The following is a 27,652-nucleotide window of genomic DNA, read 5'->3' as shown; positions in this document are numbered from 1 at the left end:
AAATAGCAGATATACAAGTTGATGAGCTTGTAGATCTGCTATTTTTGAATAGCCAAAGTATAAAATATGGTTAAAGTGGTTAAAATGATTGTGACGCTGTCAGAAATGTTGCACCAGCTCCTGGTCGCATTCTGTGACAAAACATGAGGAGCATGAATCGATAGGTTCCACACAATGCATGTCTCACATGGCCTAAAGTCACCTCTTCAATGCGTTGCCCCACCAATTCCCCTTTAATACACTCTGCATAACTGTAGTCTCTGGTGGCAGCAGGTGTAAACTGAAAAAACACAAAATGACTGTTTCCGTTTTAAATCTGCTGCCACACCGATAAAGCTACGGGAAGCTGAAGTGGAAGTGGAAACAGGTACGGCATGCCACCTTTCGGGAGACCGGGGACTACAGTTATGCACAGAGCAGAGCCTATTGCTGCAGGGGATAAGGGATGCAATCAGTAAAGGAGATCATTGCTTTCACCTGGTTTCACCCCAGATGTCTTATTTCACAGAAGTAGCAGATGGTCCTAGAGTTTTTAAACACAGAGTAGAGTTTAGCTTCGCTTAAATATTCATCGAAAGAGTTGGTGTAACAGACTTTTTTGGTTCAGTGTGTACTTTTTTTGCATTCTGAATGAATTTGCATAAAGAATTTCCTGTACCTAGAGCTGAACTTTACCTCACCTGGCCCGTAAACCGTTCCATTCTTAAAGAGTTAGCACTCAGAGCCCGAAGCGCCAGGAGGCTAGAAGGCATAGCGAGGCTATTAATGATTGAAGGCCACAGACTTTCCAGGCTTTTTTAGAAATAGCGGAAGATGCTGAACTTAATGCCCTGCGCTGAAGACTGGCCATTGGTGGGTTTCTGTGGATTAGCATAGCTCGGAGGCCTTCAGGAGGGATTCATCAGTGCTGCGCTTTTTACTTATCCACCCCACCCCACCCACCCCAATTGACACTGATGTATGATAAGGGATCGTCTTTGTTTGTTACTCGCAGCAACTTACACTCCCTGTTTTTTTGTTGTTTTTTTGTCATTTTGCCAAAATGTTGAATCTTCTCTCTCCCATATCACTTTTGGCCACTTGTGTGCTCATGTTTTGTCTTGAAGGGGTCAGCGCAATGAGTCACTCTCTCACGAAGCAAAGGGTTCAGCCGAGGCCCCCATAAAAGATTCAGGCCCTCCGTGTGAGCGCAGCCCGTCGACCTTGTGTATCACACGGAGAATTTATGCCTGAATCCGTTGGAATGCTAGGGAGTTGGAGAGGGGGGTGTGGACAAGGCACTCAGGGGTGACGTATGTTAGTCGGTGAAGTTTAGATTAGATTGCTAAGATTCTCTTGACAGTTCCTCCTTTCTTTCCCATGAACCCCCCCCAGTGTTGCCAGATTCTGTGAGAGAAACAAGCAACCAGGTCTAGGAAACTATGGGCCACATGAGCACTTTAACATATACAATCAGCTATTTGAAAATAGCAGATCTACAAGCTCACAACGCGTCGCGATGCGACGCGTTGTGAGCTTGTAGATCGGCTATTTTAAAATAAAATCTTGCGGGGAAATTATAATAAGCAGATCTGGCAACCCTGCCCCCCCGTGTCCTCTCGCTGTACGCAAATCACATGCCCCTCCTCTCTCTCTCTCTCTCTCTCTCTCTCTCTCTGTTTTCAGCATGTTCTGCAGTGCATGTGACGGCCTGTGCGATAAAATCTGCCCGACCTCCGTCATTGACTCGGTGGATGCCGCTCAGTCTTTAATGGGATGCACCATCATCAAGGGCAATCTTCACATCAACATCCGCCGTGGGAGTGAGTATATATACTGTAGTGCGACACGACAGCAGCCCCCCAGTCTCCTCTCCTATCTATGCCGCATGTTTAGTACAGTGACATACATGACAACAACACGGCTAAAGCAGGCTATCGTAACATGGCTGCGTGGCGTAACTGATGATGACACCCCATGCTGCTCACAACTTAGCAAGTCACGTTTAGCCCATTAAGTCCTGAGGCTGATATAATAAAAAATAGCAGATCTACAAGCTCGCAGCGCGGCACGAAGTGACGCGCTGCGAGCTTGTAGATCTGCTATTTTTTGAATAGCCAATGCAAAAATCAAAAAATACTTGTTTTCCCGGTTTTAAAGGGTTAACCCATTTTGGGCGGGAAGTACCCCTTTTTGTAACTATACCTTTCAGGACGGAAACCCCCTTTTGGGTTCCTGTTGCTATGTACAGTATATAGCAACATACATTTTTTGTAATTTTTCAATACATATTTGAAGTTTTTCAGAAAAAACTTAGGTCAGCATTTAGAAGGCGTTTTTATAATCGACCTCAGGTCTAAATGGGTTAAGCATGAGTTTGGTTGTGCATTGTGTCGTGCACCGGAAAGACACAAGCTCGCGTTGTTGCGAGCTTGTAGATTTGCTATTTGTGGTGCTCGACACTACTAGGCACACGACTAAAATATAAATCAGGCTATTGGACTGCGCTCTGCTGAAAATCATTGTACGTTCCACACACCACACAGGAGTTGTGAGCTCTTCTAGAATACAACATCAGCGAGGTCCAATATAGACTTATGTATGTGTAAACCGGCAACAACGCCACTACAATACACCATGCTAAACCTTAGCTACGCTATGCTACAGATTTGACATTTACACCGCTACACTAAACTATACTACAGGGGCGTCACGGCCATTCACTGTGCGTACGACACAACACCCTCACTCTCACAGATCCGTGATTTCATACCCCCCACTTTTTGAAAAAAAAAATATATATTTTTTTTGATAATAAATCGGTAAAATTAGGCTAAAATAAGAATTAAATAACCTAACCCTAACCCTAAACCCGAAATAAAGTCACCAAAACACAAAAAAAACGAACAAAATCCGCCCAAAAAACGCACATTTTTGAAAATACAGAATTTGTTTACATTTGACAGTTACAAATGTTTTTCACGCTTTTTCAAAAATAGCAGACCTACAAGCTCATAGTGCGGCACTCGGTGCCGCGCTATGAGCTTGTATATCTGCTATTTTTGAATAGCCAAAGTGTAAAGTAAGGGGTATAGTCCACCGAAAATCCATCCCCCCCACCTTCTGAGAGCCTGTGACGTCCCTGCTATACTATACAAATCCTTAGCACAGTGGCTGAAACTACTACTATACCTTAGTTGGCACTGTCCCATATAGTATGACTATCTCTTGAGACTGGGAAAATAGGGACCCCCAGAGGGGGGTTGCAGGAGTTATAGTGTGCGCCACAGAATCGAAATGACATCAGCAGCCCTCCACTCCAGCTCAATTATCACATTATGCCACAATGCCATTTATTTGCACAGTTGACGGGCCCGGCTTATACAAGCTTATCTTCCGATATGATAAAGCTTTACACACAAACTATTCACTGGGGTATTTCTTGTCCAGCGCAGCTATGTTTGGGCCTGTGATGGCAAAGCGGAGTGGAGGTCTCTGTGGATTTTTCGATTGTGTTCCTCAGAGAGCCCTGGTTCTCACACGCTGTTATGTGTGTGTGTGTGTGTGTGTGTGTGTGTGTGTGTTTATCTTCTCTCCCCCCCTAGATAACATAGCGTCTGAGCTGGAGAGCTTCATGGGGTTGATCCAGACAGTGACCGGCTATGTGAGGATCCGCCACTCCCACACGCTTGGCTCGCTCTCCTTCCTCAAGAGCCTGCGTAACATCAATGGAGAGGAGCTCTTGGAGGGGTAAGGGATTCTCTTAGCTGTGTGTGTGTGTGTGAGTGTGCGTGTGTGTGCGTGTGTGGATCAACAACACACCAGGAAGGTCAGAATGACTTGGTAATCCTCACATCTGCATTCAGTTGAATTTCTACACCAGTATAATTGGAATCAAATGATCCGTATTCGTGTGATTATTTTCAATGGACCAAAACAAAGGTTTTCTAGCCCATTAAGACCTGGAACGCATCTGTGTCACTTTAGATTTCTTTGGCTATTCAAAAATAGCAGATATACAAGCTCATAGCGCGGCACCGAGTGCCGCGCTATGAGCTTGTAGATCTGCTATTCTTGAAAAATCGTGATTTTTTTTGGGGGGGGGTTGGGATTTTTTTCCAAAAACGGTTAGGATTTTTAGAAAACATTTTAAAGAATCGCCTCTGGTCTAAAAGGAGGAGTTCACCCAAAAAAGTACTTATTTTCTATCAATTGCACACCCCATGAAGCCTTGAATTCATGGATTTATTTTTGTTTTTGTGGCATTCCTAAGCCAATAATTTGATGACCGGGTGTGTATCCGGTAGGAGACACAAATAATCTACTTTGTGTCTCCTACCGGATACATTAGCCGGTAGGAGACGGGAATCAAATTATTGGCTTAGGAATGCTACAAAAACAAAAATAAATCCATGGATTCAAGGCTTCATGGAGTGTGCAATTGATGGAAAATAAGTAATTTTTTGGGTGAACTACTCCTTTAATGGGCTAGGTTGGGCTGTCTGGAGAGATTGTGGTACCATTACTATCATTTATTTTTATTTTTTGTTGACAAACTAAGTCAGGCGGCGCGTATCTGTTTCCCAGTAGGTTAGCTAGCTAGTGTGGCATGGTGGACGAGTGTGCTCAGGTTAGCCTATCGCATGACACTGCCACCACTCAAGCCCCTCTCTTTAGAGAGAAAATGCGTCTGGTGATGGCCTGGGGGGGGGCGTGGGAAAGCCTGTAGGCCCCTCTTGTTGTCACTCTCCCAGAGTAGGGTTTCAGCTGGTGGAATGCTGTGGCTGAGGGCTAGGCATTCCCCTCGTTCTTGAGGCGCTCTAGCTGGGCTATAGGGACGACAGGGGGCAGTGCCCCTGTTCAATGTCTGTCTCAGCGCCGCCACTGACACGCCCGCACACTCGCAGAAACCCGAGCTCCCTTTGACGTCTGCCCCTGTTAGCACTCACACCACCAGCAGGTGGGAAAGTATCCACGTCTCTTCCCGACAACATTTCTGACAACCTCTTAATCTCCAGTGATATATATTCATGTTTGCTAAAGTGAACTTCAGTGGTGGGAAAAGTACTCACATTTTATTTTATGTAAAAGTATCAATGCTGCAATGCAGAAATGTAAGTAAAAGTCCAGTAATCCAAATTTACTTGAGTAAAAGTACGGAAGAACTTTTTGCTTTTGGTACTTAACTCATTCAGTGCCAGAATTATTTCTGGCTGTGTTTGCCCAGTGCCAGAGATTTTTCGATTTTTCTTAGATTTTCAAGTAGTCACAGAATATTTATCTCCAGTATGATCACTGGATGTGTTAAAGTACCAAAAGCAAAAGTATTCATTATGCAGAATGCACACACACACACACACACACACACACACACACACACACACACACACACACACACACACACACACACACACACACACACACACACACACACACACACACACACACACACACACACACACACACACACACACACACACACACACACGATTCCTCCTGACCCTGTTTATCAACCAGATTTGTGCTCCAGACCAGTCCACTCCAGATACAACCACGCACCCATGACGGACGAACACAAAGCGACCGTGCAAATACATGAATGTGTCGTGGGAGGGGATACGCTAAAACGTGCGTGCTAGTTATCTAGTGACAAAGTTTCTTCTGCCTGTTGCCTTTCCTATTCTTTCTGCAATGGGGAGAATAAACACAAGACTGGAGGAGAGCCCAGCGGGGCATTCACACACTCCTACACAAAAATGCATTTCCAAAGGTTTTTACAAAAAACAAAATATTAACAAAGATCAACGGATCAACGTGTCGCATCGCGGCACGTCTCAGCTTGTAGATCGGCTACTTTCGCCATTTTGTCCTAATGTTAGTGCTAATTAACTCACTGCCGGGCGGGGAGGGGAGGGGCCGGCTTCAGCTCTGAGCAGATCCACATGTCATGGGCATGCAACTTGAAGACGCACGCAGCACGTGCTGATTATTTAGGCGGGCCACGGAGAAAATATCAGTACAGGCTTATCTATCTTATTAGCCTATAACGGTCTAATGCTATGGTGCCTAATTGTAGTTGTGTTTTTAACCCATTAAGACCGGGAACGCATCTGAGTCACTTTAGATATCTTTGGCTATTTTTGAAAAATCTTGAAAAAAGTTGGTTGTTAGGATTTAGAAAACATTTTTAGAACCGGCCTCAGGTCTTAACTCATCCACTGCCACTGACGTAATAAACGTAATTATTCCCGTTTACCAACCCTGCCACAGACGTAAAAAACGTAATACATTTTTTTTTTTTTGACCCAAAGACCAAGGAGATATGATTTTTCGAAGGAAAAGACTCCCATCCACTTCCTTGTTAACTTAAAGCTTAACAATTCTGTATCTCAGCTCCTGAGTACTTTTTATTTTTCAATGAAAAATCTCTGGCAGTGGGCAAACGCGGCCAGCAATAAGTCTGGCAGTGGATGAGTTAATGGGTTAATCTTATATTTCAATAAAACCGTGGGGCACTGTGGTGCCCCTGTGCACAGTGTGCCTAGCGGCGGTACTGACCCTATCCTTTGATGTGTTACCAGTTTTTTTTTTTGCCCCAGCTGTAAAAAGGACATTGGAACGGTTCTTAAAATAATATTTTTGAAGCATTCCTTATTCTGTTAGACAGGACAGTGAAGAAGGACAGTAGAACAAAGTGGATAACACAAGGAACACAGTCCTGAGGCAGGAGCTAAACCAAGCACATTATGGTTACATTGTCAGCACAATGGTTCACTGGTTAAGGTTCACAAACTTTTCCATGCCAAGGACCCCCAAATAGCCATAGCCTCTGGCCCAGCCATATTGTGAAATGGCTTTCTTTTAAAAAGGGAAAATAGCTGAACTACAAGCTCACAACGCATTGCACCGTGACACGTTGTGAGCTAGTAGATCAGATTTTTGCTATAAAAAAATTAAAAATTTGAATTTCTTTTTGACAGAAATGATATGCCCAAAGTAAGGATGCCAAATTGAAAATGGTTGAATTGGCACAATAATCTTATGAATTGAATTTGAATGTAAAACAAATATTTTTCCTTTCCTTTCAAACGTTAAAAAAATAGCAGATGGACAAGATGTACAGTATGAGCTTGTACATCTACTGTTTTTGAATAGCCAATGTATAAAATATGGATAAAGTGGTTAAAATAATTGGGATGCTATAATAAAATATTTAGCTGGGGACCCCCCCAAGGACCCCCGGACCCCACTTTAAAAACCACCGCACTCCACTATAACGAGCCCTCTCTAACCTCAGCGTGATCTCTCTCCCTCATCAGGATGTATGCATTCTCAGCCATAGACAACCAGCACCTGCAGCTCCTGTGGGACTTCAGCCAGCACAACCTGACCATTAAGGCCGGGCGCCTGTTCTTCCGGCAGAACCCCAAACTGTGCATGTCCGAGATACACAAGATGTGGGAGAAGACAGGCATCGCCGACAAGCCAGAGGAGGGCGATTTCCGCAACAATGGCGATAGAGCAAGCTGTGAGTGCTCTAGCTCTAACTATCTTATCTACCTATTGTATCTATCTATCTATCTAGACCCTCCAGAAAAATGCGATTATGCACAGAATTTACTGCATAATCAGCAAAATGGCGCATAATTATGCGGGGGTAACGTTTTTTCGCATATTTACGCATATTGCTGCATATTGCCGCATATTTCTCAACTTTCCGCATATTTCGCAACTTCCCGCAATTTCACAGCGTAAAATTGCAAAAAAAAACGCATATTTCATCGCAAAATCAAGGATTTTAGCCCGCATAATCAAGAGTTTTAGCCCGCATAATCAAGAGTTTTAGCCCGCATAATCAAGAGTTTTAGCCCGCATAATCAAGAGTTTTAGCCCGCATAATCAAGAGTTTTAGCCCGCATAATCAAGAGTTTTAGCCCGCATAATCAAGAGTAGCCCGCATAATCAAGAGTTTTAGCCCGCATAATCAAGAGTTTTTGCCCGCGTTTTTCTGGAGAGTCTATCTATCTGTCTGTCTGTCTGTCTATCTGTCTGTCTGTCTGTCTGTCTGTCTGTCTGTCTGTCTGTCTGTCTGTCTGTCTGTCTGTCTATCTATATGTCTATCAATATGTCTTTCTGTGTTTGGACATTCAGACAGCTGTAGTTCTGTGTACATGTTTGTCTTAGCTGTATGCTCTTGCTCTGTCATGGCAGGTGAAAGCCACATACTGAAGTTCAAGTCCAACAGCACCACAAGCAACCTGATCAAGCTGACGTGGGAGCGCTACCGACCACCAGACTACAGAGATCTGATCAGCTTTGTAGTTTACTACAGGGAGGCGTGAGTACAGTGCATTGTTCAGCTCACAACGCCTTCAAATCTGTTTTCACTATTTTAAATCGTTTTTAAAAATAAGAATACAAAATGAACCACCCGACAGCGACGATATATTTTTCTGTAATCACAATAACTGACTTTGTGGCGTTGGTCAGGGGTCTTCAACAGGGCGTCCGGGACCCCTAGGGGGTCCTCCGAGTTACTACAGGGGGGCCGCCAAATCTTTGTGTGATAATGATTTAATTTTTTACGTTAACCAATAGAATCCCTATTCTGAGAGGAACATTAGCCAAAAATATTTTGCCGCTATTTTCGGCAAAGAGGTGTAGGTGTAGAGGGAAAAAAGAGCAGACCAAGTAAAAAAAAAGTTGAATCTGAAACACAATTTTATAGAATATAGAGGGGGTCCCCTGCTTCATCTCTCTCTCTCAGCTAGGGGGTCCTTGGCCTGAAAAACGTTGTTAAGACCCCTGGTGTAGGATATGATAATCGTGGCACACTGACGTACTATTGACTCTGTCCACACACCACCAGCCCCTTCCAGAACATCACGGAGTTCGACGGCCAGGACGGCTGCGGCTCCAACAGCTGGAACATGGTGGACGTGGACCTCCCTCAGGAGAAGAGCACCGACCCCAGGGTGCTCCTCAAGCACCTGAAGCCCTGGACCCAGTACGCCGTCTTTGTGCGGGCCATCACCCTGCGGGTGGAGGACAAGCACACCGTCGGGGCCAAGAGTGACGTGGTCTACATTCGCACCAGCCCGTCACGTAAGACTGAACCGCGTGCAATAGCGCCAGACCGATGTCGGTGGTGCAATGTATACATTGCATAGACAACTGGAAAACCCGAAAATCCACGCAGAGCCGCCTCGCATCTCCCCCATTGTGACTAAACCATTTCGGAGGCGCGCAGTTTCAAGGGAATTGTCGCCACGTAAGGGCGCCACCGAGCGAGCTAAAGCGAGCGAGTTGCCATCCCGAACGTACTTGCGACATTCCCTTGAACCTACTCGGCGCCATTTGAGTTATGTACCGATAGGCACAGAATCGTAAATTTTGTTGTGGGGACTGCTCTGCTTCCGGGTTTTTCCGGGCTGCAACTGGTTACGCCCACCGTGGGACTCGCCGTACATATGCACAGATTTTCGGGGTTTCTAGGCTACTGTGCACGGAATGACGTGCGCTGGATCCGTGCAATGTATACAACATTCTTGGAGATCAGGCTGATATGCCGCATTGTGAGCTTGTAGACTGCCTATTTGTGTTACATTTTGAATATGGCGGTTAAGTGGTTAAATAAAAACGTATGTTTATCGTATTTATTTTTTGCATAATAAGTTAAATGTTCTCAAGTAGAAACTTTAATCGAAGCAGACCCAAAGGCCGGCCCGAAGCCCTAGTTTGGGTGTCGGACTGCTTGACTGTAATACGAGTGCCCTTTTTCAATTTGCTAACGTTACCTAACAATCTGCCTTTACCACAGAGCCATCGATGCCAAAGGATACCCGCGCGTATGCCAACTCCTCCACCAAGCTGGTGGTGAAATGGGCGCCTCCACTCTCTCCCAATGGCAACCTGACCTTTTACCTGGTTCGCTGGCAGCAGCAGCCCGAGGACAGGGAACTCTACCTACACAACTACTGCTCCAAAGGTCTTCATATATGCATATATTCATCATAACCTCTTCTCCATAATGCCTTTCCTTCATGAACGCTTCTCTCTCTCTCATTGGCTGTATGCCAAATGATACCATTTACAAGAAGTTCCTCCCTTACAGCAGAGCTTCTCGTCTCAGTTGTGAGACTGTATTGCGAGATATCTATTCTGACAGGTAGTTAAAGGGGGTTATCACTCATTTTCAACAAGGTTCACACACACTGCTCTGTTGTTTCGAACAGGAGAATCCTATTTTTTGGGGGTCATGTGGTCAGTGATGTTTGGACGATGTTCCGTACTCTCCGGCACGCCCTCTAGGCGGCCCCATAGACAATGAATGGTGAATCTCAACTCCAGCTGAATCCAATTAGGACTTGTTTGAGCCTTTTCCAGACAATTTAATTGTATTGTACAAGTGCTATGTCTTGGGAAAGAGAATATATTATAACCAAATGTCATTATAAACTACCAGGAGTTTTCCTTCCTTTTCTCGGAACCACAGAAGGTGGAAAGCCTTTGCGACATACAGTAGATCCCCTTATTGACTGGTTACATTATGATATCATTCCCAAACTAACTGAACCTTTAGATGTACGTACTGTATGTACTGTAGGTAAGGAAGGGACAGACAAATACATAGAACAAGAATATAACCAAGACAGTTGTCTAGCGATGAAAATTAACATGGTTCAATACTGAAAATGAGCAGTAATCCACTTTAATTGCATTCGCCTGGTGTCCTAGCCAGATCTAAATTGGTTCCTGTACTCAGCAAGAATAAAAACCTGCAATACTCTGGTTCTTTAGGACCAGGACTTGAGGATCACGATCAGGTGTACTCACCTGTTGAGTGATAACGATGTTGAACCGACTCTCCTGTTCTTTTTTTTCCTTTTTTTTTACAAACAGAACTGAAGATGCCTATCCGTATCTCAGCCACGGGCCTCTCGGACATGGAGGAGAACACCAAGCCCACCAAGTCAGACATGGCCGGTGGGGGCGACAAGGGTCCGTGCTGCGTGTGTCCCAAGACCCCCGAGGAGAAGGACCGAGAGAAGGACGAACGAGTCTTCCTGAAAGTCTTCGAGAACTTCCTTCACAACGCCATCTTCCTGCCCAGGTATTACAAGCGGCAAGCTGCTAACGTTTTCCCCCCCATGACCTCCTTCGCCCGACGTTTAAAACAGCTCCCAGTTTCCCAGACCTCCTTCTTGGCCTGTGGAAGGATATCATCAAAGGGCTAAGCCGTGGCTTGTTTTGGTTTTACTGTAAAGGTTGAAAATGAGGAGCGGGGGATGGTGGTGGCCGGGGGGTGTAGCAGCGGCTCCTCTAGTGGGCCTGGCAGGATCTGAGAGCGTGGGTGGGGGTGGACGCCTTGTCTGGTGCGCTGATGAGGAGACCCGCTGAGCGGGGGGATCCAAAAGCCCGCCTAGCGTCCTTTGCCGTGCTCTCCATCGCCACGGCAACCGGCGGCACAGAGATATGTTAGGACCCTAGGCAGGCAGCAATTTAGGCAGCGCAAACAAACCCAACAGAGAGATGTGATTAAGGGGTCTGAAGGGCCCTGGTTTTTGTTCCTCACATCTGTGTTGTGTTGTGTTCTTACCTTGCTTGTGGCCGTGGCTGTTTCAACAGTTTCAAAGACTCAAGGCCCACTTTCTTCTCCCACACACACTCACTTCTTTTCTTCTACACACAGTACGTGTGTGCGTGGTCGAGAGTGTGTTTGTGTACTGGTGGTGTGCCGCTCACCGCCTCACCAAAGCATTTAATTTGAGGACAATTTGGAGTGTTGACGTACTTGTTAGTTTCAGCTGTGAGGCCTCAGCAGGTACCTGATAAATCCATATCTTAATGCACTAACTACATCAGTGTCTCTAGTGGATTCAGGTGGTACTGTGCAGCAAAATCATGTTATCGTGTTTTTAAAATAAAGTGTGTGTACTGTACACACACCAATTATTTTGTATGTTTTTCCAAACATACATAGAAATCTATGTTTTTGTAGTGCAAAAGTGTGGATATTGCGTCCTTCTCCTTCTTGTTGAATTGGATCAACATGGCATTGAACAGAGAATAATAAAACAATGCATTCTATTGTAATTATCCTCCTATGGCAGGCTGTGTTGATTTGTTATAGCACTGGTTCCCAAACCTTTAGCTCAAGACTCAAAAGAGAAATTAGATGTTTACCCGGGACGCAAAGTAGTGAAAAAACGTTGCTGCGTTGCGAGTTTGTAGATCATTTATTTATGGTATTTTTTTTAATACTTTTGAAAAATGTTGGAATTGTTTTTAACCGATGAAAACTTTTGAAATACCTTCTATTTCAGTTGTTTATGTAGGAAACTAAAAAAAGGGGATATTTACTCGCGACCCATAAAAATGTGTGCGCGACCCAAACATGGGTCCCGACCCACTGCTTGGGAAACAGTGTGTTCTAGTATAGCTGTCCAGGAGACCGGCGGCGGGTGGCAGGTCCCTGGTCCGCACCACAGGGGTTCAGGCTGTGTGTGTGTGTGTGTGTGTGTGTGCAAGCTCTCCACTGTATAACAGAGCCAGCATTTATCTCACACACACACACACACACACACACACACACTGCTCTGTCCCGAAAGGCCTTGGAAATTCGGGGGAGGTTTTTTCAAAGGTTCAGAGGTTTAGAGAGCCGGGGTGAGGGAGGAAAACAGAAACAGAAAGAAGAGGAAATGTTTTCCATTCTGTACCCCCTCCACTCTGCTTCTCTCCATTCTCCTCCTCCTCCTTCTCCTCACACGCTCCCTTTGTCTATGGCTTTGGTTTTTTGGAGTGAGCCAGCTGCCAGGAAATGTACAGCGAAGCCATCTGGAATTTAAATGAATGAGGGAAGAGGGAAGATCCCCATCGAGCTGGCCAGGGAGCCCCGACAGACGGGGTGGAAAAGAAAGGAAGGCAGACTGATTGACTGGAGGAGAGAATAGTTACACACACACACACACACACACACACACACACAGTGAGGAAGGTTATCCTGTCTGTATGCCGAGGGGACCTTCTGGCATATTCGGTCTGCAAACAGCTGACCGGTCAATTACAGCCCTTATTACCTGCTGCTGTAATGTGCCATGACGATACAGACAGGATGGAACCATAGATTTCATTAGGGTGTGCCAGCATATCGTTTTATTAATTATCACAAAAAGCTTGAGACATTTTTAGCTCATGGTCCATGCTGTGTACACTACAGGGTGATGCAAACTCTTCCAGATGTTTTCAGACTTCTTTCTTTCTACAGATGCTGCGGTATACATCGTTAAGTTTGAGGTTTAGCGTTACATTATGTTCTGTTCTGGCCAGTGTTGTCTTTTGTATGAAATTCCATTTAGTTTTAGTCATGTTTTAGTCACCTGAAAGGCTTTAGTTTTTGTCTAGTTTCGTCGACTAAATATCCTAAGATTATAGTCGACTAAATCTACAGTTGATTTAGTCGACTAAAATGTATGTTGGCGGTGCCTTGATGGCGTCGTAATGGCTGATGGTCACGCTGCGACGCGTTGTGAGCTTGTAGATCTGCTATTTTCAGAGCGCAACACCTGAGCGCAACCAAACATAAAATGACTTGTCTTTTAGTTCTACTGGATTTAGTTCTACTCTTCTCCACTAGTCCCTAACATTTTAGTCTAGTTTTTATTTGTTGACGAAATTGCCAATAATATTTAGTCTTAGTTTTAGTCATCATAGCTTAGTTTTTATTTTGTTTTTATTTAGTTTTCGTCAGTGAAAAAAGGTAGTTGACGAACACTTTTCGTCATAGTTTTAGTCGACGAAATCAACAGAACAGTGTCTGGGTGTACTGTACTAAAAAGTGTACTAAGACTAAAGGTTCTGGCCGAAGACATTGACCAGATTCACCCAGGTGTCATTTTGCTCTTGCAGTACATCATACGCAAGGGCCACTTTTTGTTTGTCTTGTGAGTATGATCAGTAGAGCATCATGGGCCTTTGTTCTGGATTCCACGGTGCAAAAGTTGAAGAAACGGTGTACATTTTGTAGGACGTGAACTTGGGACGCCGGCTCTAGTCACTCACGTCACGCAGTTCAGCTGCGGATTGTTGAAACCTTTGGTATAGGACTTCCCCTGCTTGTGCTAAGTCTATCTATGGCAGGAAGAGAAATGACAGACCCAGATTTTCCCCGTGTCCCATCTGGCTCGGGCCACCTATGCTCAGCCGGGTCTAGCCATCTCCCTTTGTCCTCTCTAACCCATTAAGACCTGAGACCGATTCTACAAAATGTCTTCTAAATACTAAAACAGCTAAATATTCTAAAACAGCTTTTTGAAAACCTTTTTCATGTCGAGGTACTGTATGAATTATATGAATGAATTTGGCCGCGGACCCCCAGCTCAAAATATTTTGTTCCAGGGACCCCCAGAAGCAAAGATTTTTGTTACAAATGTTCGCTTTAGAAATATATATATTCAAAGATTTGCACACGTTTTCACGATTTTTCAAAAATAGCAGATCTGCAAGCTCGTAGCGCGGCACTCGGTGCCGCGCTACGAGCTTGTATATCTGCTATTTTTGAATAGCCAAAGTGTAAAATAATGTTTTTTTAGCTCAAATCTAAAAAAATGACACAGATGCGTTCCAGGTCTTAATGGGCTAACACCACTTTTTCCATAGACCTGCCCCAGGATTTACTACCCAGTGCCAGTCGGTACTCATGCTAGCCCTCCGTGTTGCTCAGTGGGGTCATTATTACAGCCAGCCTTCATATAACCGTTTGGCTGCATTGTTAACAGTAACTGATAGTTTTGGAGCACTAAGGATCTCGGATTCTACTGCGCCAGACAAAAAACTGTTTGGAATGGAATGTTGACAGGGGTGTGCGATTGCTACTGGTCTTTCCCACAGATTTGTATGTGTGTGTGTCTCGATTTTTCCACTGCAAGTGCATTCACTCCTCTCTCTCTCTCTCTCGGGTGTCTGCGTGCTCAGTCGAAAGAGACTCCCGAGATCGTCTCTGTTCAGCAACGTCTTTGTTAAGAGTTTTAGCACGTTGTCAAAATCAACATGTTGTTCTGAATCCTTTGCTGCGTTCCCTCTTTCGTTCCAGCTCATTCCCAGTCGGGTCGGTTCAAAACATCTACCAAACAAACACAGAGCACCACGGTGTTCCATAAACGTTGTGTATCGCCTCTTAAGGCTGTTACAGTTTCCTCGCCACTCCTTTGGATCAATAAGGCCTTTCATTTTCCCACTCAGTCGGAGCCAGCGCCCCCCCCTCCCCTCCCCTCCCTCTCTCTCTCTCTCTCTCTCTGTCTCACCCCTCCACCTCAGTCGACCGCCCTGTCGGTTCGATTGTTGACTTCTTTCAAAGAGACACAGTAGTGAGCCAATCGTTACGCTGCCAAAGTTAATCGTTGTGTCTGCTAAACGTAAATCTAAGGCGTGCCTTACTCTGCAGCAAGCATCCCATAACAGCCCTAGCGGGGTCGTTCGGGGGCGTCTGTGTGGCCTTGTAGCATATTTTATGAGCTATACCGCCGCCTGTGTCCAGCCACAGCCCTGCTCCACATCTCTGCCATCGTCTATGGCTGTCTGTACGGCGGCGTCGACCTTACCGTCGACCTTACTGTCCCCACCCTCTCCCATTAAGCTGTGAAAAACAGCCGTGGTCATCATGACTCAGGTTTATGCGTTCGCTGTCATCCCCGGTTGAAATGTGTGGTGTCATTGCTTAGTGACTTTTATACAGGGAAGTGCCCAGGATGTGCCAGCTTTCTATGGCTTTGTATTCCCCTGGCAGACCCTGTTATTGTGCAGTGGTCATTGGTCAATGTAAGATACATTTCAGTCAGTGTTTTGTCTGAATATACAGTCTCTCTCTCTCTTGCTCTCGCTCTCGCCATTTTTCTCGGTCCATCTCACTAGGATCTCTCTGACCTCATTCCTCCCCATAGGGAGCAGCGCACTGCAGCTGGACACACGACACACACACACACACACGCACGCACTATGCACAAACACACAGACTCAAGGAATTCAGCATACTGTAGGCCTAGCTGTACTGATACTGCCAACTCCACCTGTTCCAGTGAGCTCTCTTCAGCTTTGTACAAGTTGCGATTGTCGGCTACAAAAGCTATTATAAATGAATACTAACAAAATACTGTACATGCATAGCTGTGCTTCTACAAGAACACATTCTTGTCCTCTCTTTATTCATGCTTTGACAAAAAGGTTTTGTCCAACATGTTGCTCGAGAAATTGAGTTGTTTTTTTTGTGTCGAGCAACATTTTTCTTTTTACCGCTCGCTGTCTTTCAGTGTTGATTTCGTCGACTAAAAGTATGGCGAAAAATGTTCGGCGACTACCTTTTTTCACTGACGAAAACTAAACGAAAACGAAATAAAAACAAGCTATGACTAAATATATTGACAATTTCGTCAACAAATAAAAACTAGACCGAAATGTTAGTGAGGGACGAGTGGAGAAGAGATCCAGTAGAACTAAAAGACAAGTAATTTTATGTTTGGTTGCGCTCGGGTGTTGAGCTCTGAAAATAGCAGATCTACAAGCTCACAACGCGTCGCGCTGCGACGCGTTGTGAGCTTGTAGATCGTCTATTTTCAGCACGCAAACAAGTGTAAAATCAGGCATTACGACGCCATCAAGGCACCGCCGAAATACATTTTAGTCGACTAAATCAACTGTTGATTTAGTCGACTATAATCTTAGGATATTTAGTCGACTAAAACTAGACAAAAACTAAAACATTTCAGATGACTAAAATATGACTAAAACTAAATGGAATTTGATTCAAAAGACTATGACTCAAACTAAATAGGGTTGCTGCTGTCTTTTACCTTCACCACGGTATGCCTCATCATGAACTCACCATTCTTATGACTGTGTTTCTGTGCCACACTTTCTTCCAGACCCCCAGACCGTCGCCGCAGAGACATTTTCGGCGTGGCTAACGGCACGCTGTCGCGCGACGCCAGGGGAAACGCCTCCACCCCCGGCGTGGAGGGGAACGGCACCGACGGGATCCCTCCTCTCGTGGACTTCCCCTTCGCGGAGGACCGGAGCACCTCGGAGCACATCGAGGTCAACCACCTGCATCCCTTCACGGTCTACCGCATCGACATCCACGCCTGCAACCAGGAAGTGCGCCGGTGCAGCGCCGCCGCCTTCGTCTTCTCCAGGACCAAACCCGCAGGTGAGAAACCAAGTGGTGTAAAGTAACTTAAGTACATTTACTCAAGTACTGTACTTAAGTACAATTTGGAGGATTTCTTTTTTTACTTTACTGGAGTATTTCCCATTTTCAATACTTTTACTTTTACTCCACTACAATTATTTGAAGACTTTAGTCACTAGCTACTTTTCAGACATAAATTATGATATTATGAAACATACATTAACCACTTTAGCCTTATTTTATACATAGGCTATTTGAAAATAGCCGATGTACAAGCTCGCAATTGCGACCCGTTGTGAGCTTGTAGATCTGCTATTTTCAAATATTTTAGTACTTTTACATTTGGTACCTTAAGTACATTTTGATGGCAATACTTTTGTACTTTTACTCAAGTCAATTTTGAAGTCTGGACTTTTACTTGTAACAGAGTATTTCTGTTGCAGTATTGGTACTTTTACTTAAGTACAGAATTTGAGTACTGTTTCCACCACTGTTGTGCGGGGCCAGACCGATATATATATCAGCCAGACCGATACGTCGGTTATTTGACATTATTACACGGCTTGGTTGAATGCGTGATTCTGATTGGTCAATCACTGAATTCAGCGATGTGTTATTTCTCGATAATGACCGCTGGGCTCAATAACAGGCCGTGGTCTAATCAAAGGCAGAGAGCGCCACCTGCTGCGCTGCTTGTTTTGTGCCGTATACCCAACATGGCAGCCATAAACAAACGCACAATGTCGTTTGCAGCCAAACGTTGCTCTCAAGAATGTTTTTGAAAACATTTTAAGCGAGAAATAGACAATGAATGCAGTAACCGAAAATGTATTCTATTTGATCAACACTTCCTGTTGTTTTCCGAGGCGACACGTTGCACTAGACGCACCGTCTGTGACCTGGCATAAATTAATGGAATACTTTCATTAACGTAAGCAAGGAATTAAACCTTTGTTGTTACTTTTGGGTCAATTTATTAATTTCTTTGTTAGAAATAAACCTCTTCAGGATGATAAGACTCCTCTGCTTTGCATCAGGGTATTATCATCCTGTTGGGGTTTATTTCTCAATAATGACCGGCTTGCTGTCAATTATCCCGCTTATTGATGACATTGATATCGGCAATTTTTAAACATTAACCTGATCTAAATAAGTGACATTCTTCAAAGGTCTTCAATCTACAGACTCACAAATCTGGCATCGGTTTGGCTCTGTTTACAATAAGAATAGTTGTAATATCTTCTGCGAACATGCTTGTGTGTGTGTTGTGTGTGTCTTGTGTGTGTGTGTGTGTGTGTGTGTGTGTGTGTGTGTGTGTGTGTGTGTGTGTGTGTTTGTGTCCCTCAGACAAAGCAGATGACATCCCTGGGAAGGTGATCCATGAGCGTGATGAGAAGGTGGAGGGTTGTGTTGTGCTGCACTGGCCAGAGCCCATCAGGCCCAACGGCCTCATCCTAATGTATGAGATCAAGTTCCGTCTGGCCAATGAGGTACGTTTATTGCAGTGTTGATTTTAGCAGCACATTTTTATTTAGTTTTAGTCATAGTCTTTTGAATAAAATTCCATTCAGTTTTAGTCATATTTTAGTCATCTGAAATGTTTTCGTTTTTGTCTAGTTTTAGTCGACTAAATATCATAAGATTATAGTCGACTAAATCTACAGTTGATTTAGTCGACTAAAATGTATCTTGGCGGTGCCTTGATGGCGTCATAATGGCTGATTTTACACTTGGTTGCATGCTGAAAATAGCCGATCTACAATCTCACAACGCGTCGCAGTGCGACGCGTTGTGAGCTTGTAGATCTGCTATTTTCAGAACGCAACACCCTAGCGCAACCAAACATAAAATTACATGTCTTTTAGTTCTACTGGATCTCTTCTCCACTCGTTCCTCACTAACATTTTAGTCTAGTGTTTATTTGTTGACGAAATTATTAATATATTTAGTCTTAGTTTTAGTCATCATAGCTTACTTTTTATTTAGTTTTTATTTAGTTTTCGTCAGTGAAAAAAGGTAGTTGACGAACATTTTTCGTCATAGTTTTAGTCGACGAAATCAACACTGTTTTTTTTTTTTTGATTATTCAACACAGATGACCCCCTCACACACACACACATCACTATATTGTTTGAAACTATGCATCAAAAGGAAGCGAGTGGACATTTTCTTGTCTTTTGTCTGGTCAAACTAAAGCCTGCAGAATATTTTAACAGCCCGACACCTGACACTTGACCTTGAACCCTCGATGGCCGTGGCGTGGCAGCATTAACCTGAGTGCGTTTTTTTTTGTTTTCCCCCCCAGCCGGAGAAACACGAGTGTGTGTCGCGGCAGCAGTACCGCGACCACAGAGGAGCGCGGCTGACCAACCTGGGCTCTGGGAACTATTCTGCACGCGTGCGTGCCACCTCTCTGGCAGGGAATGGATCTTGGACCGAAACGGTGTCCTTCTACGTGCCGCAACCCGCACGTACGGAGAAAATGCTGTTATGTTTTCTGTATCAAATGGGATTTTCTGAACTTTTTTCTTGATGTACCATGAAAAAATTGACTTGATGTTCCGCTACTGATTAAGTTGTGTTTCCCCTTTTCGGTCTGACAGGAGAATTGGATTTCACGTTCTACCTGATAATCGTCGTGCCCATCATAGTTATACTCCTCATCGCCAGCCTCATCACCGCGCTTTTCTTCGTCAACAAAAAGAGGCAAGTATCTGTTTTTCACTGAGAGAGATTTCCACATCGTCGGACAAAGTCTCTCGTTTTATATTGTCAGCCATAAAAATAATAACGACCAGTGTAACGTTAATCAGAGTTAATAGCCGTTGTGCTTCGTTAACTCTCCCTTTGGTGAACGGTATAGGTGGGCTTTGCTATAGCTAAATAATCTGTTCTATGCGTGGTGGGGTCATTGTAGTCCCGCCTGCGTACTGATCAATGTGTTGCTCGCATTCCCCACAGGAACAGTGACAGGCTGGGGAACGGAGTCCTCTACGCTTCCGTCAACCCCGAGTACTTCAGCGCTGCCGAAAGTAAGAACCACCTCATGCCCAGTTCTTAATGTCCAGTGTTGCCAGATTCTGTGAGAGAAACAAGCAACCGGGGTCTAGGAAAACCAGCCCAAAAGAAGCGACTATGGGGGCCACATGAGCACTTTAACATATACATCAGCTATTTGAAAATAGCAGATCTACAAGCTCACAACGCGTCGCGATGCGACGCGTTGTGAGCTTGTAGATCGGCTATTTTCAAATAAAATCTTGCGGGGAAATTATAATGAGCAGATCTGGCAACCCTGGTGTGTGTGTGTGTGTGTGTGCTGACCTGTCGTCTTTTTTTTCCGCGCCGCCGCAGTGTACGTCCCGGACGAGTGGGAGGTGGCCAGGGAGAAGATCACCATGGCCAGGGAGCTGGGCCAGGGCTCGTTCGGCATGGTGTACGAGGGCCTCGCCAAGGGCGTGGTCAAGGACGAGCCCGAGACCCGGGTGGCCATCAAGACGGTCAACGAGTCGGCCAGCATGCGGGAGCGCATCGAGTTCCTGAACGAGGCCTCCGTCATGAAGGAGTTTAACTGTCACCACGTGGTAAGAAGGAGAGAGAGAGATGAAAGACAGACGCTGACCTCCACATCGCCATCGACTGTCCCGTTAACCCATTAAGACCTGAAGCCGATTCTACAAAATGTCTTCTAAATGTCAACAGTTTTCTGAAAAGAAACATATGTTTCTATATCAGCGGTGCTCAAACTTTTTCATGTCAAGGACCCCCAAAATGATATGTATTTGGCCGCCGACCCCCATCTCAAAATGTTTTGTTCCAGGGACCCCCCCAGAAGCAAAGATTTGAGTTAAAAATGTTCGCTTTAAAACATATCTATTCAAAGATTTGCACACATTTTCGAGATTTTTCAAAAATAGCAGATCTACAAGCTCATAGCGCGGCACTCGGTGCCGCGCTATGAGCTTGTATATCTGCTGTTTTTGAATAGCCAAAGTGTAAAATAATGCTTTTGTAGCTCAAATCAAAAAGTGACACAGATGCGTTCCAGGTCTTAAAGGTTTAATTACATTCAACTGATTGGACGGTTTGAATGAAAGCCAGGGGTACTCCGCATGCGTCCCCTGGACTGGAGTTGAAAGCCATTGTTCCGTGTAATTATGACACTTGTGTGAGGAACATATTTGACATGAGTGATTCATTAGGAGAGGGAAAATCAGTTCCACACACGCTCGGTAAACATTACAACACAACGTTTTACAGCAGGACATTTCTTGATATCGGGACATGTATCCTTCCCTCTTTTCGACACCACAGCGCATGCCTCAACGTTTAAACATTTCTGTTTCGCCAGAGTGTCTACCACTTCCACCTGCATTTCTCTCAGGGGAAGTTAACCCATTAAGACCTGAGGTTCGATTCTACAAATGCCTTCTAAATCAGCAGTTCTCACACTTTCGAGATTTTTCCAAAAACGTACAAGCTCGCAAAAATCGAAAATGCCACAGACGCTTTTCCGGTTTTAATGGGTTATGGATATCTGTATGAAACTGTGTCATAGACTAAATCTGTCTATTTCACTAAAATAACAGATCCATTAATTTTTTTTGCACTCGGTGAAGTAAATAGGATAAAGTTCAGTCGATGAGTTGGCACGGTCACAAATGACAAATTACCCAGTACTTTTTCTGTGTTACAATTGTAATCATTTCCTGTTTGTCCTGCTTGGCTATACAGTGTAAACCCTGCTGCTGTCTACGCTGGCTGCTACTGCCAGAGATCGGGTTCAAACTTACCGCCCGATTGTCTCCGGCATTATCACTGCCATGCCCCTCATTAGTTAAGCTAAACGGAAGTGTTAAAGGTTTCCCCTTTGGAAAGCCACCGTTAACAACATTTTACAACGTCTGGGCTGCTTAAAAGCCAAGCACTTAATTATTAACCTCAATTTGAATAATTTAAACGAAAAGGATTTTTTTTCTTCTCTTTTTTTACATGCTTCAAAGCTCCACATTTAAAGATTTTCCAAAGCCCAGTAAATCCTCATTACCTCACTTACAGGGCTCGTGAAATATGAACGCCTATAAAAACATATGTCCCTGGCCCATAGTGCTTTTGTGGGAATATTAACCCATTAAGACCTGGGGCCGATCAAAAAAATGTTTTCTCAATCCTAATGCTTTAAAAAAGATATATATATTCAAAGATTTGCACAGATTTTCACGATTTTACAAAAATAGCAGATCTACAAGCTCGTAGCGCGGCACTCGGTGCCGTGCTATGAGCTTGTATATCTGCTATTTTTGAATAGCCTAAAGAAACCTAAAAGTGACACAGATGCGTTCCCGGTCTTAAAGGGTTAAGTAGAGTTTGGCCAATGAGAGGGGAGTGGCGCCCCAGCCTAGCTGACCTTATATGCTATGTGATGATTGGTCTAGGTGCGGCTGCTGGGTGTGGTCTCGCAGGGACAGCCAACCCTGGTGATAATGGAGCTGATGACCCGTGGAGACCTGAAGAGCCACCTGCGGTCTCTGCGCAAAGAAGTAAGCAGCTTTTTTTTTTTCTTACTGTTACGGTCCAGCCCTGGAGCAGAACTTTGCCAGAATCAGTCTCGCAGAGTTTGGATTCAGTCCAGCCAGCACATAAAGACACAAACACATTCTCGCTGCTATCTCTTTCTTTCTTTTACGCTCACTCACACTATCTCTCTCTCACGCACACACGCACGCATGCGAGTGGTGGAAAAAGTACTCAAATGTTTTACTTAAGTAAGGGTATCAATACTGCAATGTAGAAATGCTCTGTTACAAATGAAAGTCCAGAATTCAATTTACTTGAGTAAACGTACAAAAGTATTGGCATCAAAATGTACTTAAAGTAACAAAAGTAAAAGTACTAAAACGTTTGAAAATAGCAGATCTACAAGCTCACAACGCGTGGCGATGCGACGCGTTGTGAGCTTGTAGATCTGCTATTTTCAAATAGCCCATGTATAAAATAGGGCTAAAGTGGTTAATGTATGTTTTATAATATAATAATTTGTATCTGCAAAGTAACTAGTAGCTAAAGTTTTCAAATAATTGTAGTGGAGTAAAAGTACAATATTTGCCTCTGAAATGTAGTGGAGTAGAAGTAAAAGTATCGGAAATTGTAAATACTCAAGTAAAGTACAAATACCTCAAAATTGTACTTAAGTACAGTGCTTAAGTAAAGTAAATGTACTTAGTTACTTTCCACCACTGACGCACACGCACACACACACACACACACACACACACACACACACACACACACACACACACACACACACACACACACACACACACACACACAGGAGTCCATATCTCTCATGTTATGGTACACAGCCTGGGCTTTGGTTACGTTCCAGTTCTGCAGAGAGAGAGACAGCAGAAAAAGATGAGCTGAAGATGCTGAATATGGCTGCTTGTTGTGCTCACCCCCGCTTCTCTCTCTCTCTCCCTTCTTCTACCCACAGAACTCTACCAGCCAGGTTCTGCCCCCGCTGAAGAAGATGATCCAGATGGCGGGGGAGATTGCGGACGGCATGTCGTACCTCAACGCCAACAAGTTTGTCCACAGGGACCTGGCCGCCAGGAACTGCATGGTGGCGGAGGACTACACCGTCAAGATCGGAGGTAAAAGAGCTAAAGATGGTTCATTTAAGGAGAATACGCCATCCTCGTTGGAGCCAGTGTTGCCAGATTCTGTGAGAGAAACAAGCAACCAGGTCTAGGAAAACCAGCCCAAAAGAACCGACTATGGGCCATTTGAGCACTTTAACATAATACATTAGCTATTTGAAAATAGCAGATCTACAAGCTCACAACGCGTCGCAATGCGACGCGTTGTGAGCTTGTTGATCGGCTATTTTCGAATAGAATCTTGCAGGGAAATTATAATAAGCAGATCTGGCAACCCTGATTGGAGCCACTAGAGGCGACGTGGTACGCAAATCCTACAAATGGATCTCCTATCCACCTGTTTCCTAGGTTTGTGTTTTCCACTTCCTGTCAGATTTCATTGGATATCATTAGTCATCTGACCGGTTTCATTGGATTTCATTGGATCAAAAGACAGGAAGTGGAACACAGTGAAAAGCCTAGGAAACAGGTGGATAAGTGGGTGCCGGCGTCTGACGGAAAATCTCGCGAACGTCGTATGTTTACCGGTGCTAGATCCCGCGAGAGTGTGTTGCTGTTGGGACAGAGAGAAAGGTCGATAATAATGTTGATTTTCTCCTGATTTGTCTCTCTGAAAAAAAGCCATTTTAGTATGAAAATCTCTGGAATATATTGTGTGGCTTGTGACGATCGGGTCCAATATTTAGTTCAGTGACCAGATACGCGAAGTAAAGCGGAGATGGCATGTCATGCTATTTTGGTCTTGGGTAAGAGTCCGACTCGCACAGTGCTTTACGTTTGTTTTTGTCAGAAATGTAAACAGCACAAGGTCTACAGTCAGACATTTAGGCTGAAAGGATAACACAAAAAAGTCCTGGGGGGAAAATAACTTGTGTTCCAATACAGTGGTTTTCAACCAGTGGTCCGGGGACCACCAGTGGTCCTTGAGGGAGTACCAGGGGGTCCCCAGCAAAATGAGTTAACATAGCGTCACAATCATTTTTAACCACTTTGCTTTGGCTATTCAAAAATAGCAGATCTACAAGCTCATAGCGCGGCACCGAGTGCCGCGCTATGAGCTTGTAGATCTGCTATTTTTGAAATGCCTTGAAAAAGTGTGCATATCTTTGAATATTTATATTTTTGAAAGCAAAAATGAACTGATATCTTTGCTTCTGGGGGTCCCTGGCACAAAACATTTTCAGATGGGGGTCCACGGCCAAATGTATATCAATTTAGGGGTCCTTGGCATGAAAAAGGTTGAGAACCACTGTTCCAATAGATTCAATGTAGATATTATTTAGTCACAGGCGCTTTCATTGATTAAATGAAACGTTTATCAAACTCAAAAACAGACTTAAAGTAAGTACTCAAGTAACGGAAAATAGCTGATGTACAAGCTCAAAACAAGATATGTTGTGTCTTCACTGACCTCTGTCCATCCTCTCCCCTTTCCTCAGACTTTGGCATGACCAGAGACATTTATGAGACAGATTACTATCGGAAAGGAGGAAAAGGACTGCTGCCAGTCCGCTGGATGTCCCCCGAGTCACTGAAAGACGGAGTTTTCACGACGATGTCTGATGTCTGGTATGACATTATTGCACACACACACACACACGCACACGCACACGCACACGCGCGCACACACACACACACACACACACACACACACACACACACACACACACACACACACACACACACTTGAAATATTTATTTATGTCCACATAAACAGAAGTACAAGACTGCCTTGTACAAAAGGACATAAACACGTTGCCAGTGCAGTCCGATAATGGGAAAACAGCCAGTTACAAAGTGCACATAAGGCAGACCATTGTTACATACAATAATGCTGGCCTACTTGTCAAACACATGACAACAATCATGGGTAAAGGAAACAACGCCTCCTCCAAGTTGAGCGGCTTCCTATAACAGCCGATATTGAGCAGTACCTTGCTAATTGTTTGGCCCCATTTTTGAAGGCCCCTCACAACCAACTTGTGCACACACACACACACACACACACACACACACACACACACACACACACACACACACACACACACACACACACACACACACACACACACACACACACACACACACACACACACACACACACACACACACACACACACAGTGGGTACATACACACATGAGCGTATGCTGACGGCAAACGCTACGCTACGCTAGCCCCGTCCACTCTCATGTTAAGTTAAAAACCGGAAGTTCCGGTCCGGTTTTTCCTATAACATGGGAGTGGACGGGACTTCCGACTTCCGGGCGTCAAGTTGTCGCTCATGTGTGTATGTACCCATACACGCGTACCTATTCACCTGTTTCCTAGGCTGTGTGTTTTCCACTTCCTGTCGGATTTCATTGGATATCATAAGTCATCTGACCAGTTTCATTAGATTTCATTGGATCAAATCGACAGGAAGTGGAACACACACAGGAAGTGAAAAGCCTAGGAAACAGGTGAATACGTTTTATGCATACCACTTTGCACAAATCCAAGGCCATTCCAGGGGGGCCTACATAGTATCTCAGAGGTATGTACTGTATACTGTATGTACGTGTGTGTTGGTGTGTGCACGTGAAACAGTGAACACTGTGGGACTACCGCTGTTTCATGCTAGCCCTGTGAGTGTTTTTGGATGATATTCATGATATTTACGTTCTCTCTTGACACCTGTGTGTCTCAGGTCCTGGTGGAGCCTCAGTTCAATGCTCCACCACCAGATTCTATCAACTAAAGAATAAGGTTTTTTAAAGAAACGTAGCTGTTTACGAGCTCCCTAGCAAAGTTTTTGTTTCCTAACTGAAAAGTGTCCCACGGGTCTATCCCTACGCGAGGGCCTAAACTGCTCCAGATGTTCCCAAATGAGAGGTTGCAGTTGCCAGCACAAACCCACCTCCACATCCATGCATTATATCTTCCTCTTTGATGATCACACAAAGATCAAGTCCGCTATTGCGAGAGTCCATTCTGGGCTCCTAAAGGCATCTTTACCAGTAGATGACTTCTATTTTGTTGATCAAGAAAAGCTGTCTCAATGTGGTTGTGTCTTTCAACACGGGACTCTTTGAGCCAATTAGATACAAGTCGGTGTTGTAATAGTCAGTTTTAAAGAGCGCCGAGTGCACTCTCAGATGCCTTGCCAGCAGTGAGAATGTGACTGCTGAGAGCTAACAAACAGTGACAACACTGTGTTCTTTGTCTTTGCATGTCGAGGTCTCCTACAGTAGTTTCCTGCTTCATTCATTCAGTTTTCGTCGAGATTTCCATGCGATGTGGCACGCACACTTGTTTGCATCACCGATCGTGTGCGCGGGGTTAAAGTCAGGTTACACATGATATTACCCCATACGTCCTGGCAAACACTGCATCTGTACGTCCAGGAGCGATGGATTCAGCGTGATTCATTGGCTAGCTTCGCAACACCACCTGCCTGCTACACAACAACAGCCATACTTAATGCTGCTGTATCATTAATCATTCAAATCGTGATATATGTTTCATGGAGCTAATGCTGTAACTTGATGAGCGGTATAGCAGAGTAGCGCTCAGTCCATTATTTCAAGCCTTTCTACCTTTTTTCCCCGGCCGTCTACTTACGCCCCTCTATCGTATCTCACTAGTCCAGGGGTCTTCAACGTTTTCAGGCCAAGGACCCCCCATAGCTGAGAGAGAGATGAAGCAGGGACCCCCTACTCTACATTGTATTAAAAAAGTGTTTCAGATTAACGTTTTTTTTTTACATAGTCTGCTCTTTTTTCCCTCTACACCTATAGCCTCTTTGCCAAAAATAGCCGATCTACAAGCTCTCAACGCCTCGCAGCGCGAGGC

The 27,652-nt window shown here is 44.5% G+C and overlaps 1 protein-coding gene across 1 annotated transcript in view; it reads left to right on the top strand.

Annotated features, from left to right (window-relative positions):
- The window catches only part of igf1ra (insulin-like growth factor 1a receptor), a 126,901-nt gene that overhangs the window by 90,591 nt on the left and 8,658 nt on the right, over nucleotides 1–27,652 (top strand). The window contains exons 4-19 of the mRNA XM_084060689.1: nucleotides 1,666–1,802; nucleotides 3,585–3,729; nucleotides 7,299–7,507; nucleotides 8,191–8,317; nucleotides 8,849–9,084; nucleotides 9,800–9,967; nucleotides 10,882–11,092; nucleotides 16,896–17,179; nucleotides 18,509–18,651; nucleotides 19,467–19,632; nucleotides 19,765–19,867; nucleotides 20,123–20,193; nucleotides 20,516–20,745; nucleotides 22,597–22,701; nucleotides 23,655–23,814; nucleotides 25,260–25,389. Of these exons, the coding sequence (XP_083916815.1) occupies nucleotides 1,666–1,802; nucleotides 3,585–3,729; nucleotides 7,299–7,507; nucleotides 8,191–8,317; nucleotides 8,849–9,084; nucleotides 9,800–9,967; nucleotides 10,882–11,092; nucleotides 16,896–17,179; nucleotides 18,509–18,651; nucleotides 19,467–19,632; nucleotides 19,765–19,867; nucleotides 20,123–20,193; nucleotides 20,516–20,745; nucleotides 22,597–22,701; nucleotides 23,655–23,814; nucleotides 25,260–25,389 (2,625 nt within the window). The remainder of the gene's footprint in view (nucleotides 1–1,665; nucleotides 1,803–3,584; nucleotides 3,730–7,298; nucleotides 7,508–8,190; nucleotides 8,318–8,848; nucleotides 9,085–9,799; nucleotides 9,968–10,881; nucleotides 11,093–16,895; nucleotides 17,180–18,508; nucleotides 18,652–19,466; nucleotides 19,633–19,764; nucleotides 19,868–20,122; nucleotides 20,194–20,515; nucleotides 20,746–22,596; nucleotides 22,702–23,654; nucleotides 23,815–25,259; nucleotides 25,390–27,652) is intronic.

The sequence above is a fragment of the Gymnoscopelus microlampas genome (assembly GCF_963454915.1).
Source record: "Gymnoscopelus microlampas genome assembly, chromosome: 6".
NCBI classification, from domain to species: domain Eukaryota; kingdom Metazoa; phylum Chordata; class Actinopteri; order Myctophiformes; family Myctophidae; genus Gymnoscopelus; species Gymnoscopelus microlampas.
Note: the sequence above shows the minus strand (reverse complement) of the source record. Positions and strands in the feature narration are given on the sequence as shown.